Below are 21,139 nucleotides of genomic sequence, written 5' to 3' on the forward strand. Positions count from 1 at the left end.
GGACCATTTCTTCAGAATTTGAGAAGGTTCTGATGTGAAAAGAACCTCCACTATCTATTCATGACAGTGGTATCAACAGGACAGGTCAACTCAGCAATACTGCTCAAAAATTTCTAGCCATTCTGCAAGAAAACCTTCCAGGATGAATCATTTCATGCGGTACAGTAGAACCTCGAAAACTCGGCCTAATGTGGACCGAAGGGTGGCCAAGTTTGTGAAAATGCCGGGTTATCGGGAATGGGGTTAAAAAAATAAGTACGAGTGTTTCCTCAGAAAATACTGTACTGAACTTGTATGTATTGTTTACTTGAGAATATAACAGAGAATAAACTGCCCAAATACCCTTAAACAAAGGAAAAGTACGTCCTTTATGAAGTCATAGAGCCTTTACTACATGAAAATGAAAATTAATAAATACACTGTGTACAGTAATTTACCTAATAAGACAGACCTCAGAAAAATACTTTATGAGAGCTTTGATATTTTTATAAAGCTGTCTATAATGAAAATTAATTAACTAAGGTTTTTTTCGCCCTGCCAGGGTGTGGCCGAGTTATCCGGAGTGCCGGGTTATCGAGAGCCGAGTTTTCGAGGTTCTACTGTACTGACTTCCCATACTCATACCACCGATCTTACACCACCTTGATGCCTACTTGTAGGAAATGTTAAAGGAGAGTGTGTTCAACTGTAAAGATCTGCCAATAACAGTGCCTGTATTACGCAAGCAAATCATGTCCCTTTGCAGGAGTCTGCAGCAACCTTTGTTGCAAGATATATTTGTTTGTTGAGAATCTGCACGAATGATACAAACACTGTTCATTGCAAGGAGGTGCACACTTAGAATACTTACATTACACATACCATGGTAAATCAGCATGCTAATAGTGTGTATGTTAGTTTCAATTAGGAGAAATAAACTCACAGGACAACAAAGTAATATTGTTCATCTTTTCATTTCAGTACTGTATATTTTGGTGTATACTGAGTGTGGCTAGAGCATTTGGCACCAGGAACAAACTTAAATATAACACCTTTTGAATAAGCCTTTCATTAGTCTGTTACAAATTTTAAAATTATAAAATCACCTTTTATTAATATAAGGCATATTATATTTCATAACATAACTTTTCATACTCGTGACAATTTTCTATGAACTTATTAGTTTGCCAATATAACAATTTTGGAAGTTTGGCACTCCATCATCTTGGCATACTGGGCATAAACTTCCTCCGCCTTCCTATAATCCTGGTTGTACCTGCCAGTGATGGGAGAGGCAATTGCAGCTGCTAGCCATGGGAGATACAATCATTGCACTGGCTAGGTATGTTGAGACAATTCTTGCATTTCAGGAAAGGCAATCCAAGAACAAAGCAATCATTTTGACCTTGTGTTTTGTTCATTTTTCACATCTATTTTCCACTAAGTGGATGCAATGCTGTTTTTTATTTTCCTCCCATAAATTCCATTATGCATGCTCAATTGCATCAGGGAGCCCAGACATTGCCATTTTGACTCCACTGTACATCGAAAATGAAGTCATGAATGTGAGGCTCTGGACAGGTCCGAACCCTCACTAAAATCCGCGGAAAATAATTGTTTTAAAAAAAATAATATATTAGTTAGAAATAGCTTTTTATTTTATGAAAACGCGACGCTAGACAATAGAAGACTTTTAAACAATAGAAGAAAGTAAGTCCGTCGACCATTTCCGGTTGGAGATCGAATTAAACTTCGATTTTGACCTCTCTCGCGCCCCCGAAAGGTTTCGAATTGTCATCAGGTGACGACGGGAGACCAATCGGAAAGGGGAATCTGAAAGAAAACAGATAAAACCCCGGAAATTCGAGGACGCGACGGCTTCTTCTCCCGAAAGTTCCAAGTGACGGACCTGTTGTTGTGTGTGTGTGTCGCACCCATCTTCGTCTCCATCTCCCGACCTCGGATCGACATCTTTCCATCAACGGAAGTCGACCGCATCGTCCTGGAGTCATCGAGACGTGATGGAATGGTTCATTCTCGAACAAGGGACACTTCTTCAAAATGGGACTATCGTGGAACCACAGGAGAGGAAGACCCAGAGGCCGCAGTCGCCGCAGAACTTCCAAGATCACGGACATCTTGTAAGCCTCTTTCCTGTTTAATAAACGGTTGTGTTGTTTGTAAACGAAGCATGTCGTTGATTGTTACTGCTCGGCAATCCAAACGGCAAGGGAGACGATGACGATACATATCACATATCATCGTTCGTCGAAAGTTTTTAAATTTCTCCCCCCCTCGGCCCTCACATGAACCTCTATTTTTTACATTTAATTGGACCCTCATTACATTTTTGGATTCCCCACTGCAATTAATGGAAAATAACAAAGTTTCACAAAAATTGGTCCATCAAATTTTGAGAACAATTCAATTCCATAAGCCCATAGAAGACATGCTAGCAACCTTGGGCATTATGAAGTATTATATCACTTTGTTGTGTGTGCTTGTGCTACAACCTTGTATCTCAAAAATGAAATCATGGACCTCTATCTTTTATAACATTTTTAGATTCCTCATTGCAATAAATGGAGAATAATAAAGTTTTATCAAAATCGAATGAAATTTTGAGATCAAATGCAATATTGTAAGCCACACAGAAGAGACTTCATTACTGCTCCACCCCATTAAAGCAACTTGGCTAAAAATAGGCAATTAGGCTATCATCTCAAGATAAATTTAATAATTAGAAATAAATCAAATTTTTAACTGTAATTTAAAATATTTTGGAAGAAAAGATTGATTCAGAGCAAGATTTGAACATATAAATCCTGATTACCATGTAAATGTGTTGCCAATTACATTACCTAGACTTCCATCCAATCTTCACCTCCAGAACTATTAATAAATTAATTTAGATATAACCATATTTGTCACTCACAGTGCCAACTGGGGTCTATGAGTGACAATTAATTTAGATAACTTGGGCCCAAAGTGACTCATAGTCATGCTCTAGTACTCTTTTAAAGAGCTCCATTGCAGGACTATTGTTTGCAATGTCATCTTGATGCTCCCCAATATGAATTTGCAACATTCTGGCTGTGGTCCCAATATACAGGATCTACAATATTGTATATACGTTGAATACCTGTAAATAATTTCGTACACAACATTGAATACCTCGTATACGTCACTGAACACCTGTATACATTTTGTATAACAAATTTAATTATAAAATTCATTAGTAATTAATTTGTAATTAGCTAAACAATAATACAGTAATAAATTTAATTTGAAAAAGACAAACTATTTCAAAATTCCCAAAAATTCCCAATCATTTAATATTTTCAAATAAAACATATAAAATAAAAAAGTATAAATATACTGAAATACACAGTTGAGAATGAATAAAATATAAATAATTCTAAATTAATAAAAAATACTTCTTCTCAATGATTGGAAATAAATACTAAGAATAATCAACTGAACCTTTAACTTCCAGTAAAGAAAATTTTAATGTCAAATTGAAATCTTCTATCTTTAAAGTTCCATATACAAAAGACTGCAAGAACATCATTACGATATTTTGAATAAAAGGCATACCACCACCCTGTCCATTTACACCATGAGACCAATGTGAAAGCTGATCTCCAGAAGACTATATTAATTAAGCAGTCATTTCACACCAGCTGCATCAAAGTTCTAAAAGCCTTGGAAATACACAAGGCCGACCTAACTGGCAATTGCATTAGCTTTAATGATGAAAAAAGTGTTTCATATGTATGGCAATGCTTTAATCAAATGCTTTAATGAAAAACCAACAATTACTGATATAAACTAATTATTATTTTGTAGTATTTTATGTCTTATTTTTTATATCTGTTATATTTCTTAAAATTACCACCTATTATTTACATTTATATTTTTTTTTGTTTTACATCATTATGTTTTTGTTCCAATTATTTAAAAAATAATTTTGAAAAGTTGTGTTCTGTGCATTCCAATTCGTAATATCGTTGGTGACTCAATGCAGATCTTTGGTTAAGATCAAAAACATTTACCAATTTGACATTAAAGTTTTCATTACTGAAAGTTAAAGGTTTAATTGATTGTGCTTAATTCTCAATTAAATTAAATTTCAACTACTATATTTAAACATATATATAAAATGAGCAATTATGTATTGAGACATCACAATTCTGGGCTGCAAATTTTTGATCATGTTCTCAATTTATTTAATTTAAACATATGTTCTCCATCTCAAATTAGTGTCTTGCCCCTGTACATCATACTTTCCCTGATAACAAGAGAGCCATGCCGGTCATCAATATAACTCCTTTCGGGGGAAATTTTTAAATTGAAATCATGAGACTTCTAATTTAGACCAAAAGTTTGTACAATCAAACATCAGTTTACAAATTTAAAATTTCATTCCTAAAAGTTGTTTGGAAACTGGTGTGTTCTCAAATCAAAACAAATTTTCCCATAAGAAACAATGTAACAACATGAATTAATCCACTCCCAACCCCCAAAACAATGGCTTTTTTCTTTAAATCTTTTTAGCTGTATTTCATCCATAAAAATGCCTACAAATGCAATATAATATTATATTATCTATATCAAGACTGTCCAACCTTTCTGTTTCTCTGGGCCACAATGGAAGAAGTCATGGAGTTTTGGGCCACAAGTATATATAATATACTTGTGGCCCAATCCTTAAATATACAAGTATATTTAAAGATTAACATGTCTAAATTATAGTAATAAGTATTAAAAACTTTATCATAAAAAAGAATATTTTAAAAAATTACTTCTACAGACACTTTCAATTTTTACTTAGAAATAGATAAATTCATTTATTAAAAAGGAAACAAACAAAAATTTATTTGAAAAACACAAATATTTGTTTTACTTGAGTCTAGAAATTAATAAAAAATGACAAAACACCATTTTAAAGCGCATTTTTATTCNCCATTGTTTTTATTTAATTTTTCTTTCATGATAGCTTAAAATCGTTAAAAACATTTTTCAAGTGTATTATAGATATATAGTAGATACAACTTAATGTAGATATGTAAATAGTTTATATATATATATATATAAACTCAGTTTATTTTTCCTTTTATATGCTGTTCAAATCTTTTCACAAACACCAGATAATCCAACAAAAATGTTTAATAATATAATCAAACAGATCAACCTGATAAAATTGTTTTCAACAATTTTATCAGGTTGATTCAAAAGTTCCTGGACACAGATGCAAGATAAAAAAACTTTATTGATATTAAAGTAAAAAAACATGGTCACTTTTCAAAATAAAGGCAGTTGTTAGCTATGGTCTTGACCCACCTTTTTTTGCAAATTGTTGGATTCTATGGCAATACCACTTGGCTGGTTTTGATGCCAAAACTCATGAACCCCATTTTGGACATCATGCACTATATTGAAAAAACATCCTCACACAAAATGTGCAAACAATTGGAATAGCTGAAAATCAGGGGTTAGATCAGGGCTTTATGCTAAATAAGACAGAACTTTTATCCCCTTCAGCTCCTCTAACTTTTCTTGGACCATGCTGGAATGGTGTGCCAGAGCATTATCATGTTTCAGCAGTGTATGGTTTTGATTAAGCAATGCTGGATAGCAAGTGTGCAAGACTTCAAACACTCTTTCCAGTTGCTCAGCATAAAGGTTGCCATCCACAGCCCAGCCATTAGGAACCAGTTCCAATGTACTGGACTGTCCAAATTCCACCAATAATCATCTAGATCAAGGCTTATCTACAAGGCTGGTGTTCCCAGAATTGAAGCAGCAGAACCATTCAGCTGCAATTATCTTGTTCATCAGGCCTAGGCCTACAATTTTGCAAATTTTGTCTGCTACTACCTTTGCACTGAACCTTTGTTTCCAGTAACAATGCAACAGGCCTTGAATGATGAGTTTTTCATCAGTCATTTTTTGTTGTGGTTATTACAAAATTAATAACTAAAACCAACAATTTTAAACTGGCTTTCAAGAGAAACCACACCATATATTCCATATTAAGGAATTCTAAGGAACTGATGGAAGGCACATGCCTACTAGCATCTACTCCATCCTGCTTATGGATGCACAATTTAATAAAAATTTAGCATATATTAAAGTTACTATTAGACCTTCAGAGAAAAGAATCAAAGAACATAGCTACACCATAAAAAAGGGCCTTTCTTTATTATTCTCAGTAGCATATGCACTTTAAGTGCATATGCTACTGAGAATAATAAAGTTAGTATCTTTGACCAAACCTGGATCATTAATCCTACCTGTAACTTCTCATACTTAAAACATCTAGAAAGAATGGAGATTTATAAAGCTGCTTCTACGGATCTGGCCATTAATTAGAGAAAATTTCCTTTTAATGATATGAAACCGTGCTTTGAAATTTGTTTCTGCTTCTAACACAATAAAGTGCTATAAATTAAGACACTTCGCGGTTTTTTTTCATCTTTATTTAGTTGAGACGTGTGAAAACATTTTTACACAAGAGAGAGGTAAAGAAAATTTGATAATTTCTCCCATACCTGAAGATCCTTATATGAAAAACATTTTTGATCCTATGTATAAACCATTACTGAGCGAGACAACATCAGTCACTATGTAAATACTTTATCAAACAGAAATTGGACACTTTTTAAAAGAATCTAATTCTATCAAATTTTGCACCTTTGTGTCCTTATCTTATAGTTTTGTACTTAAATTGTCTACTAGGACTTATATACCAGTGACTAATTCTGAAAATTAATTAAGAAAACAATTCAGAAAAAACAGTCATTATTTTTCATGTGAGGTATAATAATTCTGGTGATAATAATAATTTTAATAATAATACCTGAGGTATTATAATAAGTCCTAGTAGACAATTTAAGTGCAAAACTGTAGTTTATCTTCCATACATATTCTTTAACTTGAAGATGGCAATTTAAAATTGTTGAAAATATTTATTTTATTAAACATTTTTGTTAGATTTTCTGTTGTTTGTGAAGAGATATCTCATCCAGTTATTTAGCATTGTTATTGAAACATATTAGGCATATATATATGAAGTAAGTTGAAACTTTTTTTATCAAAAATCCAGCAATGTGTTTCTTAATTTTCCTGGCAACATTTAAAACTGAGTTTGTAATGCCATCTGTTATGATATTTTATTATTAAAAACTTTTTATATTTTTAATTATTACAAAATGGCAGAAAGCTTAATTTTGAAGGCAGGGATGGGTTTTACAAAAAATTGTAAATGCTAATAATGAGTAAAATTATCATTAAGTCCAACCCTACTTAATATACAACACATGATCCCCTTTATCTCCCCACCCCTCAATCTTTAACCACAAAAATTTAATAGTATCAATTCCCCTAATATACATACCTCCCTGCAAAATTTCAGAAATTTTTGACAAAATGCACAGGAGTTATTATGCTTCAATGAGGGTGAACAAAATCATGCCACATAAACACACACACATACAAGGTATATCTAAAAATATCGTTTTTGGTTTCTCAACATTTCAAGGTCCAGAGTCCAAAAATGTAAAAATCTTGGAGGGTCATTTTTTTGACCAATCACTGTACCTTCCCTCTGTTATAAATAACAACCGGAAAAGTAAAAATTACAAATTCAGTTTTACAATATTAATTTGTCACATGTAAAACTTTTGTGACAGTTATATTCATTCAAACAGTTGTATTCACCACCATGAGTTAAACCTAGAATAAAATTTAAATTGTAAGTTCAGTTAAAATCAGTATTCACTATCCATTAATTCTAGATTTAACTGTTAGATCTGAATTGTGATTTAACTACAGTAAGACTTTGTTTTGCACTTAGGATGCATTCCTAGATGACAAAGCACTAAATTAAACAGTTTTAAACGAGGACATTTTAACACATAGTAAATAGGAAAAGGGAAACACACATCCAAAAATAAACAAATTTTACTTTAATTTTAAATTATTTTTATATTAATTTGCATTACAATATATGTTACATAACATAAACATATGCACACAGAAATATAAAGTTCATTTTTGTGATGAAGGTCCTTGCTCTTCTGAAATTCTTCATTTTTTTGTGATAAAGTCGTGTAGTTTCATAAGTTTCATTTGTCAATTTTTTTTCTTTCTTTAAGCAAATGTTGGTAGCAGGAGATTGCATCCAAAATGCCTTGTCTTGTTTTTTTGCACTCCTTTCAAAATCTGGATCATTCGCTACAGTTTGATCAACAATTTTGGTTATCATTACCAAACTCTTACTAAAGAAATATGTAGCAAGCAAGTTCTTTGGGTTCTTCGTTTTCACAATCACTATTTTCCAGTTCTACATGAATTCCTTGTTCTACCAGTGCAGTAACTCCTCAATATCCTGCTTGTCAACATCTCCTAGTCTTGCTATATTGATCAGGTTGACAATTTGGTCAATGATAGGCTCTTCTCATGAGAATCCTTGGAAACCTCCACCATATCTTCTTCCACATTCTGTTCATGCATTTATCAGTTAATTCCTGCCAAGTGAAGTCAATATTGCCTATGGCATCCATAATGTTATATTGTTTCTAAAATTGCACTAAACAAACATAGATTTTGAGGAAGTACAGTACTACGACAAATTGCCACCTTTTGCAAATTGGTTCATGTTCAAGAATAATCATATTACTGATATATACAGATTAATAAAATGCCAGGATAATTTGAATCAATGTAAATTTTGACTTGTTTTTTAGGCTTCAAGCAGACACGGTTATATCAAATTATATTGAATGTTAATCAAGAAAGCGCTAAATGAGGTCTTACTGTATCAGTGAATTAATTCTTGAATTAAATGTTAACACATACACTACCGATATTTGAATTCTTCATAAAACAATATAGACATATTAAATTCTTATGATGATTTGAGCTCTCACAAATTAAAAATAAGCAATGATTATACAGATGTTGTATAAGATGCAATCAATTTACATAAATAATTTATTACAGAATTACCAGTTTTTAAAAATTCTATCCTTTTTCATTTTCTTTGATTTTCTTGAACAAAATAACAATTGCTTACCAATATGTTTCTGTTACTGCTTGTTATGGTAGCCAAATTATGTTATTCTTATGTTGTTATGTTAATCATCTTAATTTTGAATGTTCGTTTTATCTTTATTTTCATCTTTGCATATTTTAACAGTTTTCATTCATATGTCAGTTTTCAAAATATGCTCTTGCCTTTTAAGTTCAAAAATACTCTATAACACAACAAAACAAATATATTCATTCTCTTCTAGTTCAATGTCAGTTATTCTGAAAATTTACAACTGTTATCAGGTGAAGGTGGGGGTCGGTGTTGCTCACATCTGTAGGTTTAACCATAAAGTACCCTACAAGTGACCCCTGGGTGGTGTTAAGCGAGCAACAGTCTTCTGGCAGCCAGTCTATCTGAAAAGATCTCCTGGCTACTCACACATGACACCACAAACTTTCAAAAACAATTTTTCTGGAAGCTCTTTTAAGAGCTCTTTTGGGAGCTCAGGGCCACATTCCCAACTACTTGGAACCACCATGCAGATATGCCAGCTTAACATAGAGGATATAAGCAAATCAAAGTGTGAATATCTGTCAAAATTGGGCAATAATGTTGATGTGGTTGCCGTCCAAGAGACTCATGTCCCAAATGAAGATCAGTATCCGGAAAAGATGCCACATCTCAGGATTCACTGCAATAGGCATAACACATGACAGTTCTTATGGTGTTGTAGCATATGTATGCAATACCATCCAAAATGTCAACTTACTGTTGCAAAGTGTACAAGAAAACATCCACATGGTCATAATGAAAGTGAAGAATGTGACGATCACAAATGTCTATAAGCCACCTGGTCTTGCTTGGCCAGAAACAGTTCTATCCTCCACTGTACATCCTTCCATCTATGTAGGAGACTTTAACAGCCACAGTGAAAAGTGGAATTATGCAATTAGTAATGAAAGTGGCTTGAGACTCACTAAATGGGCAGAAATACACAATCTAGTATTGATATTTGATGCCAAAGACAAAGGGACATTTAGATCTGGAGAAGAGATTATAATCCAGATCTGTGCTTTGTGAGCTGTGGTGAAAGGGGCCACCCTATGCCCACTATGAGAAAGGCTTCCCACAGAGCCAACATAGGCCAGTATTGCTTGAAATCGGCATCACTATTCCTTTGATAAAATCTACCCCTCACCAAAGATTGAACTTTTTAAAAGCTAACTGGGAGCTATTCTCCACTAAGCTAGAGAGGTGCATACATTGGATCCCACAAAAAAGCAATGGCTACAAACGTTTCATTGGAGCAGTGTTGTGTGCTGCTAAGAGGAGTATACCAAGGGAATTTCAGAAGGAATATATTCCTGGATGGACAGAAGAGAGTGAAATGCTCTTCAGTGAGTTTCAGGAGAGTGACGATCCAGAAATTGCTAATGCACTTCTGTCCAGTCTTGATACCACCCAAAGACAAAAATGGATCAACACTGTTGAAAATTTAAATTTCATTCATTCCAGCCAAGCAGCTTGGAGCCTTCTTAAAAATCTAGGAGGGAATGCACCTGTAACTAAAGAACAGTCCAAAATCACACCTGACCAAATAGCCAACCATATTATCTTAAAATCCCGAATGCAACCTGATGAAAACCACACTAAATTTGTGAAACGTCAACTTAGAGCTCTGAAAACAAAGGCAGCATCTGTATCAAGCTATGCTCGACCTTTCTCAGTTGAAGACATAGATATGGCTCTGAAGAAATTAAAACCTGGTAAGGCCCCCAGCTTTGATGAATCCATCCTGAGTTCTTAATACATACTGGCAAGAACACAAGAAAATGGTTAGCACTGTTTTTCACAGACATACTCCAAAATGGTATACTTCCACAAGAATTTAAGAAATCTAAAATAATAGCCATTTTAAAGCCTGGAAAACCATGTGACAAACCAGAAAGCTTCCAACCCATAGCACTTCTCAGCTGCTGCTACAAGCTCTTTGAGAGGCTCATCTACAATAGAATCAGAAGCACTATTCTAGAGTATGTACCATCAGACCAAGCGGGTTTTAGACCAAACAGAAGCTGTTGTGATCAAGTCCTTTCTCTTATGACCCATAGAAGCAGGCTTTCAAAAGTGCCTGAAAACCAGTGCTGTATTTATTGATCTTCCTGCAGCATTCAACACTGTCTGGAGAGGGTGTGATATACAAACTTTTACAGATCATCCCATGCAGAGCAACAGCCCATATCATTAACAGCATGCTTTGCAATAGGAAATTTCAAGTCTTTCTGGGGAATAAAATGAGCACAGGTAGGAAGATATGCAATGGACTACCTCAAGGATCAGTGCTCTCACCTTTACTATTTAACCTATACATTTCTGATCTCCCAATTATTACATCAAGAAAGTTCTGCTATGTGGATGATATCACAATAGCTGCACAACATAGTCGATTAGCACAAATTGAAGAAACTTTGGAACACAATCTGGAGAGCCTGGAGTACTACTTCAAAAAATGGCAATTGTCTCAAGTGCCACCAAAACAGAAATGTCCTGTTTCCACCTGAACAACCAAATGGCAAATACAAAGCTGAATGTCTCTTTCTGTAAGCAATCTCTTAGATATAATATGTACCCTAAATACCTGGGAATCACCCTTGATCGTACTCTGTCTTTTAAGATGCATCTAACAAATGTTGCTGGCAAGCTTAAGAACAGGAATAATATAACACAGAAGCTTTGTGGAACCATGTGAGGATCAACTGCTAACACCTTGCGCTGCTCAGCTTTAGGACTGTTTTACTCATGTGCTGAGTATTGTGTCCCTGTCTGGCTGAATAGTCCCATACAAGATTGGTAGATATGCAGCTTAATGTTACAATGTGCCTGATTTCTGGTACCATACAATCCACACCAACACTTTGGCTACCATTATTGGCAAGAGTCATGCCACCTGATATCTATCTAAGAAATGCACAAGCACATTGTGCCTTTCTTAGATATCACCATTCAGCTTACTAAAAACGGTATTGAAACAAGAGTTTACTACAAACCTGGATACCTACCTCTATACATACCGACAAAATCTGAAGACCTGTATCAATATACGATTGCAACATTCAGAGCATTAACAAATTGGGCATTCACTCACAATTCTAAATGGGAGGACACGGTCAAAGAACTTAGACACATACAAAACATTGCCGCAGATCATGGATACAAAAGAAACCTAATCCACGATTTAGCTCGTAACTTCCTCACTATAAATGCAGGGCCTCATACCTCCACAGAACAGGGAGGGGTCCAATTTGAGTCCCGGCCAGGACCCAAACAAGAAACACACAGTTATACAATACAACAAAAACCTGCATTCTCTTTACAAGGAAATAGCACAAAACAAAGGCACCAAATTGGTGTACTTGAGAACACAAACTTATTTACTTGCTTATGAAGAACAAGAAAGACACACCGGATAATTGGAAAGCACCAGGGTGTACAGTATCCCAATAAGGAATCACAGATTCCAAAGAGATCTTGTTTACATTGGATCCACCTAAAGATCTGTTCAAAAAAGGGTTGCTGAACATAAATATGACATCGACAAAAAAAAAAAAACACCACCGCCCTGTCATCATATGCCATGGACCCCAATATAACAGCCAACTTAAATAGCACCAGCTCATAAAAAAGTCATTCAAAATACACCACATCAGGGCCTTGGAAACCCTTGAGATTTATAAAGCAACCAAGTCATGGGTTAGTATAAATTTCAAGGATAGTAACATAATATCTTATGCGTGATGCTATATTTGTGATGAGCATCCACACAAGTAATCATATATTATTCCTTGGAAGATGGTCCACATTATTATTATGGAAGACTTCTGTCTACTTAATTAATTCAAAATATTTGATATTTATTACATACTAGAGAAGATTTAATTTTTTGTATTCTCAGCATTCCATTTTTAGAATGACAATGAACCCGATGAAGATCTTGGTTAAAGATCAAAAACATTAGTTCAGTGACTTTATTCTTTTTGTACCAGAAATTTAAAGGTTTTGGATCTGTTATTGTTATATGTACCGGTATTTATTAGTATATGTTGTNAAAGTAGTCAATGCCCCAAATTATATCTTTTATGCCAAACGAAAAAACGGGTAGCCAAATTTGGTGCAAAGTAGCCAAATCTTGCAACACTGGAAAGAATACTAAATAAAGCTAGAGTTGGGACTCAAAGAATTAATTAATCAGGGCTTTCTGCTCCTAAGCTTTCCATATCTGGTCTTGACATTCATCTATCTAACACCATTTTTGAGATTAAGGAAGGACAGACAGATGACAGTGGGAATTTATAGGTCTACAATTTTTTCAAATTGCAGCCCAATAATGTAATATTATAATGTATCACATTAATATGCATTATTGCTATTTTAAATTTATTAATATTTACCTTAGTTTTTGCTGTTATAGGAGCTCCCTTTTCCAATAGTAAATCAACCACTTGATCATGGCCACTACGAGCTGCACAATGCAAAGGTGTCAATCCATCCTAAATTATATTATATTTATATTCAGAATTACATCATTCAATTTAAATTAATTTCAAATAAAACATAAAATATGAAAAAGTTTTAATAAAACAATTAATTGATCAATGAAGTATAAAAAATTAGCCTGTTATCTAACATTTTCTGTCAATTGTATACTTTTATATATGTGAAGTCCTGGATGGAATTAAAAATTGCATGCTAGAATGTTAACAAGTGTCTGATGAGGCATTTAAGTCATTTAAACTCCTACTTTTGAATGAAAAAAAAAAATACTATAGTAAAAAAATTTATTTGATTAAATAATGTCTTGCAAAGACTATTATAAATTCTTTCTGTCAAAAAAGTAAACATTAAAGACTTGAATTACAAAGGGGAGTTTCAAAGCATCAGGTTGAACATCGATGCCAAGCTTTCTTGTGGCCTATAATCTCAGAAACTGTCACCTGGAGACAGGATGAGCCAATCAAAAAGTGATGTAGAATATCATCAATCAATCAGAATGTGGAACCAAGAAGAGAACATTTTAAAAGCTCGTGTCTCAAGGACATGAGCTTTTTTCTCCAACATGACATTCTTTCTCCAAGTTCCACGTTCAGTTCTCAAGACTTAACCCATACAAGTTCTCATCATAGATCTGTCCTTTCTTACCAATCAATATCCTATCAGGATAGATTCCAACCACATAAACAAAATTTAAATTTACTGTATTGTGCTTTTTGACAGCCATCTCAGCCAATCCCACTTTCCTAACTGATCCGAAACTGCCACCAAATGAAGTGAGCCCAAAACCATCGACATGGATGGCTTATGTGTCGATGGTTTTGGAGCCCAAGTCATCAGAGACTGATCGTCAACATTGACAGTGGCATTTGGACTCTCTTCTCTCTTTATAAAATGACCAATAAACAAATTTTGTAAGCATGTTTTTATTTTAATTAAATAAGTTTAATTGTAAATGGTATTCCTGACTCAGTGTCCAAATCGCATCCCCATATGACCTTCTCAACACTCATCCGTCCTAACAAGTGCACTCCATTGACAATTCCACATATAAATGTAACTTAAGTTTAATTTTTAACAAATAATACTAAAATTGCCTCCAGTTATAAATAAACTCAAAACTTCTATTGTTTCATTTTCAAAAAAGTAGCACAATCATCATTAAAACTATAACATAATAGACATAAAATAAAATTATACAGTATCAAACACTACTTACTCTAGTAGAAGCATCAATTTTTCCATTATTCTCTATTAATAATGTAACCATGTTTGTCTTTCCCCATTTAGATGCAACATGGAGAGGTGTAATTTGATGCTACAAGTAAAATGAATATAGCTTATTAAAAATTAAATATGTTTTAAAAATAAATCTTTAAATCTCAAGTAAAATAAAATTTACCTTTGCAGCAAAATTTACATCTGCTGATTTTTCTAGTAGTAAATGAGCAATGTTTTCATTGCCGTAATGTGCAGCAATATGTAAAGGGGTAAATCCACTCTAAAATTAATATCAAAGTTTAAAATTAACTTTTCTCAAAATAAAAAAATCAAATAAATGAATAAGTTAATATAAATTTATATAAAATTTATGAAAAACTAAGATATTAAAAGCAAAGTAACATACATTAAATGATTAGTTTCAAGCTCTAGTTTGTTGAAATTACACTACAAATTATACAAAATGGCTAAAGCTCATCATTCATTTCCTTACATGAATATCCACATTTTAGAAATTCTTCAGCATATTTCCTTTTTCTTAAGTTGTTGTCTTTTTGGATAATTTAGTTTTTTAATATTAGCAATTTACTCTTTGCATTATTTTGGTTTTGATGTTTTTTTTTATAAATACAAGTTTCTTATTCTGCTGAATTTTTCTTAATAAATCAAACTATATTTCTGAACAAAATGATAAAATAAATATGTTAGTAGTTTTTTGATAAGTATATAATTTTTGCTATTTGAATTTATCCAACAAGCATGATGCAGCATCCAACTATCAACTTTGCTCACTGGACAGAAAGAATCCCTTTCTTAAGACATTCCAGCACCTCATAATAGTAATGTTGGTTGACCATTTGTCTTTTTCCAGTGTCATCCATTTTTGCTGAACATGATCTTCCTTAGTGGGGTTGATCTTCCACACTTTCATAACTTCTTCCAATGCCTTATGCCATTTAAACAGTTGTGCCCTGGATAATAAATACTATTTGTAGACCCATTTCACTTTTTTGTTTTTGTTTCATTTTTACCAAGGGCTGTATTCTGGTCACTCATCTCTCATCTATTCTTTCAAGGATGAATGACGTCAAAACAAGAGACGAAATTCGTCTATCAGAGACAGCAGCAATTCTGGTCACTTTTAATGACCTTGTCTTTGTTGATGACATCACAATTCTACTAGGTTGATTATACATGTTTGGGATATCTGTGCACACAATACATATAGAATTTTAGAATTATAGGTATAGAATTTTAACCAATGAAATTGTAAAATTTTCAAAAATGCAGAGTATGTAATTATAGATCACATGGCAAGGAAAGCACATGTTCATATAAAGCATGTAATTTTGATAAAGATATGTTTTTTGTTTTATAAAGTTTTGTAATAGATTGTAATGTCAATTTTTCTCTTAACAAATAAAAATTTTAATAACCTAAGTTAGAAAAATGTGCGTACTTAGATATTTTTTGAAATATTACCATTTAATTTCTCCTTAACTATCTAAGTACGATTAACATCATATTCAATAGTTCAGTAATTGATGTAGGATAATTAAAAAAAAACAAAAGTGGAATCAGTGGCGTTTCTGAGCAGGCACTAGAAAAAATCGGAAGCATTTTCTCTCTCAAAATATTCTTTCCCGAGATAGAGAATGTTCTCTAATACAATTTTACAGTGCAAGTAGCATCCAGTCATCCATGTTGGATATAACGAAATTGAGGCAAAAGACGAAAGACGGGTCATAAGACAACTATCCACCTGTCTTTGAGAAATGAGAGAATCTTCAAGAAAAAAAGTTACCCAGAATCTCTTTTGGAGAGACGCGATGATCTCTCAAGACATAAACAAATGATTAGCCAACCAGCAACCGGCTTGTGAGAGACGAGAGACAATGACCAGAATACAGCTCCAGGTCTCATCAGAACTTGATTGAACAACACTGTTTTAAATGCCATTGTTCTATTTACATAATGAAACATTTGTACACGCACTAGAGTAAATTGCTCTAGAACAAAATGTTATACCACTAATATGCTGCAACTTGCATTGAAGGTTAAGTAAAATGGCTATTTTTGGATGGTGTCAGTTCAGTTGCTACAGTATTGCCATTTTGTTTGCTATGAACAGTGTCTCATTGCTTTTCTACTGTACTTCATATATTGTAACAGTAAATGGCAAGTTCATCAAAAAACAAGCCAAACTTGACAAATATTTTATGAGTACTAAGAGGTTTTGTCACTTGTTCAAAAATTTCATGGCAATTCACTTATTTCTGGTGCCATTGTTTTTATTTAATTTTTCTTTCATGATAGCTTAAAATCGTTAAAAACATTTTTCAAGTGTATTATAGATATATAGTAGATACAACTTAATGTAGATATGTAAATAGTTTATATATATATATATATAAACTCAGTTTATTTTTCCTTTTATATGCTGTTCAAATCTTTTCACAAACACCAGATAATCCAACAAAAATGTTTAATAATATAATCAAACAGATCAACCTGATAAAATTGTTTTCAACAATTTTATCAGGTTGATTCAAAAGTTCCTGGACACAGATGCAAGATAAAAAAACTTTATTGATATTAAAGTAAAAAAACATGGTCACTTTTCAAAATAAAGGCAGTTGTTAGCTATGGTCTTGACCCACCTTTTTTTGCAAATTGTTGGATTCTATGGCAATACCACTTGGCTGGTTTTGATGCCAAAACTCATGAACCCCATTTTGGACATCATGCACTATATTGAAAAAACATCCTCACACAAAATGTGCAAACAATTGGAAGAGCTGAAAATCAAAGGTTAGATCAGGGCTTTATGCTAAATAAGACAGAACTTTTATCCCCTTCAGCTCCTCTAACTTTTCTTGGACCATGCTGGAATGGTGTGCCAGAGCATTATCATGTTTCAGCAGTGTATGGTTTTGATTAAGCAATGCTGGATAGCAAGTGTGCAAGACTTCAAACACTCTTTCCAGTTGCTCAGCATAAAGGTTGCCATCCACAGCCCAGCCATTAGGAACCAGTTCCAATGTACTGGACTGTCCAAATTCCACCAATAATCATCTAGATCAAGGCTTATCTACAAGGCTGGTGTTCCCAGAATTGAAGCAGCAGAACCATTCAGCTGCAATTATCTTGTTCATCAGGCCTAGGCCTACAATTTTGCAAATTTTGTCTGCTACTACCTTTGCACTGAACCTTTGTTTCCAGTAACAATGCAACAGGCCTTGAATGATGAGTTTTTCATCAGTCATTTTTTGTTGTGGTTATTACAAAATTAATAACTAAAACCAACAATTTTAAACTGGCTTTCAAGAGAAACCACACCATATATTCCATATTAAGGAATTCTAAGGAACTGATGGAAGGCACATGCCTACTAGCATCTACTCCATCCTGCTTATGGATGCACAATTTAATAAAAATTTAGCATATATTAAAGTTACTATTAGACCTTTAGAGAAAAGAATCAAAGAACATAGCTACACCATAAAAAAGGGCCTTTCTTTATTATTCTCAGTAGCATATGCACTTTAAGTGTATATGCTACTGAGAATAATAAAGTTAGTATCTTTGACCAAACCTGGATCATTAATCCTACCTGTAACTTCTCATACTTAAAACATCTAGAAAGAATGGAGATTTATAAAGCTGCTTCTACGGATCTGGCCATTAATTAGAGAAAATTTCCTTTTAATGATATGAAACCGTGCTTTGAAATTTGTTTCTGCTTCTAACACAATAAAGTGCTATAAATTAAGACACTTCGCGGTTTTTTTTCATCTTTATTTAGTTGAGACGTGTGAAAACATTTTTACACAAGAGAGAGGTAAAGAAAATTTGATAATTTCTCCCATACCTGAAGATCCTTATATGAAAAACATTTTTGATCCTATGTATAAACCATTACTGAGCGAGACAACATCAGTCACTATGTAAATACTTTATCAAACAGAAATTGGACACTTTTTAAAAGAATCTAATTCTATCAAATTTTGCACCTTTGTGTCCTTATCTTATAGTTTTGTACTTAAATTGTCTACTAGGACTTATATACCAGTGACTAATTCTGAAAATTAATTAAGAAAACAATTCAGAAAAAACAGTCATTATTTTTCATGTGAGGTATAATAATTCTGGTGATAATAATAATTTTAATAATAATACCTGAGGTATTATAATAAGTCCTAGTAGACAATTTAAGTGCAAAACTGTAGTTTATCTTCCATACATATTCTTTAACTTGAAGATGGCAATTTAAAATTGTTGAAAATATTTATTTTATTAAACATTTTTGTTAGATTTTCTGTTGTTTGTGAAGAGATATCTCATCCAGTTATTTAGCATTGTTATTGAAACATATTAGGCATATATATATGAAGTAAGTTGAAACTTTTTTTATCAAAAATCCAGCAATGTGTTTCTTAATTTTCCTGGCAACATTTAAAACTGAGTTTGTAATGCCATCTGTTATGATATTTTATTATTAAAAACTTTTTATATTTTTAATTATTACAAAATGGTAAAAAGCTTAATTTTGAGAGTAGGAATGGGTTTTATAAAAAATTGCAAATGCTAATAATGAGTAAAATTGTCATTAAATCCAACTCCACTCAAGATATGACACACAGTATCCCTTTATCTCCCCACTTCATCCACCTATAACTACCAAAATTTAATATCATCAATCCCCTAATACACGAACCTGCCTACAAAATTTCAGAAATTTTTCACAAAATGCACAGGAGTTATTAAGCTTCAGTTTTCCATAAGAAACAACATAAAATTGATTAATTTGTTCCCGACCTCAAAAACAAAACCTTTTTTGTTTTTATTTTTTTAGCTATATTTCATGCATAAAAATGCCTATAAAGGCAATATAATATTATATATATATTAATATTTTACAGGACTGTGGAGTCGGAGTCATGGAGTTTTGGCATTTTAGTCGGAGTCATCAAAAAATTCGCCAACTTCAACTCCTTTTTACTTCCCAACTTGTTATGTATATAAAACGGAAAAGTATTGGAATTGTGTCAAATTTGACCCTCCAGGTTTTTTTTAACAAATCTACACATTTGGAGAACTCTCAAACCCCTCAAAAAAGTCAATAAAAATTCAGAAAAAATTCACGTGCGCGTGTGTGTTGGTGTCTAATTTGTTTAACTTCTTTATTTTCTGTTCTGAGATATTGTTTAATATCTCAGAACAGAAAATTCCCATTCTGAGATATTAAACAATATCTCAGAATGGGTAAAGTTTAAGAAACGAAATGTGGCACTGTGGCTTGCATATAAAGGGGCATTAATACTTTTAAATTTTGGTTCTTAATTAAAGGTCAACAGGGTGAAGACATAAAAGTGGTCATGTGTCATATCTCTTAATGAATATTTTACTCATTATTAGTGTTCAAAATTTTAAAAAAATAAAATTTGTATCTACCCTCAAAGTAAGTTTTTTGTCATTTTATAATAGTACAGTAAAACTCATTATGATGTTCTCACCTAAGATGTTAGATTGTATATGGGGAGATGATTTAGTTCAACCACTTTGACACTTAATAACTAACTCCTGTATTAAACCATCTGACTCCGATTCCAACCACTCTGACCACAGAAATTATTAAGCTTCAAACAAAGTGAACAAAATCATGCTCCACACACACAGTCTAACATCCACACATATAGAAAAAAACCTCAAATCTTTTGCATATCTTAAAATTTCAAGGTGTCCTGAGTCCAAAAAATGTAAAAATTTGGAAAGGGTCATTTTTTGACCAAGCGCTACACTTTCCCTCTGTTATATATAACAACTGGAAAAGTAAAAATTATCAAATACATATTTATATATTACTTAGAGAAGTCTTTTAGCTTTGGAATAAAAAGTTTCTACATTCTATCTTTATTAGAACTCTATTTATTGAATCTTTTATTCTGAGGTCGCGTGATATCAGAATTTCCGGGTCTCTTTTGGTAACAAGTCCGCCCCTGGTTGGATTTGGAGTCTGTAGATTTTTACACGACTCCATAGCCCTGATATTTTATCTATATATAACTTATATAGTAGAGCGTCGTTTATCCGAATCAATTGGGGACTGGGGTGGTTCGGATAACTTATTTTTCGGATAACCGATTATGTACGAAAAAATACATTAACCTATCCCATGTTAAAATTTTTCTCTGTTGCGTGTCGCTTCGCGTTGGATTTTCATCGATATTAAGCCTAATGTAAACTTTTTAAAATAATAATCATGGCTATTGTATCGTTAAAAATGATTTCTTTATGTTTTACAAACAAAATAAATATATTGAAAAATATAAAAACAAAAATTATTATACTTTA

General features: G+C 32.9%; 1 protein-coding gene across 1 annotated transcript in view; it reads right to left on the reverse strand.

Moving 5' to 3' along the window:
• The window catches only part of LOC111626691 (ankyrin-3-like), a 173,100-nt gene that overhangs the window by 64,893 nt on the left and 87,068 nt on the right, over positions 1–21,139 (reverse strand). The window contains exons 6-8 of the mRNA XM_023370173.1: positions 14,967–15,065; positions 14,784–14,882; positions 13,465–13,563 (exon numbers count right to left, since the gene is read on the reverse strand). Of these exons, the coding sequence (XP_023225941.1) occupies positions 13,465–13,563; positions 14,784–14,882; positions 14,967–15,065 (297 nt within the window). The remainder of the gene's footprint in view (positions 1–13,464; positions 13,564–14,783; positions 14,883–14,966; positions 15,066–21,139) is intronic.

Source organism: Centruroides sculpturatus, unplaced genomic scaffold, assembly GCF_000671375.1.
Source record: "Centruroides sculpturatus isolate CEXI.00-Female unplaced genomic scaffold, Cexi_2.0 scaffold381, whole genome shotgun sequence".
In the NCBI taxonomy this organism is placed as follows: Eukaryota; Metazoa; Arthropoda; class Arachnida; order Scorpiones; family Buthidae; genus Centruroides; species Centruroides sculpturatus.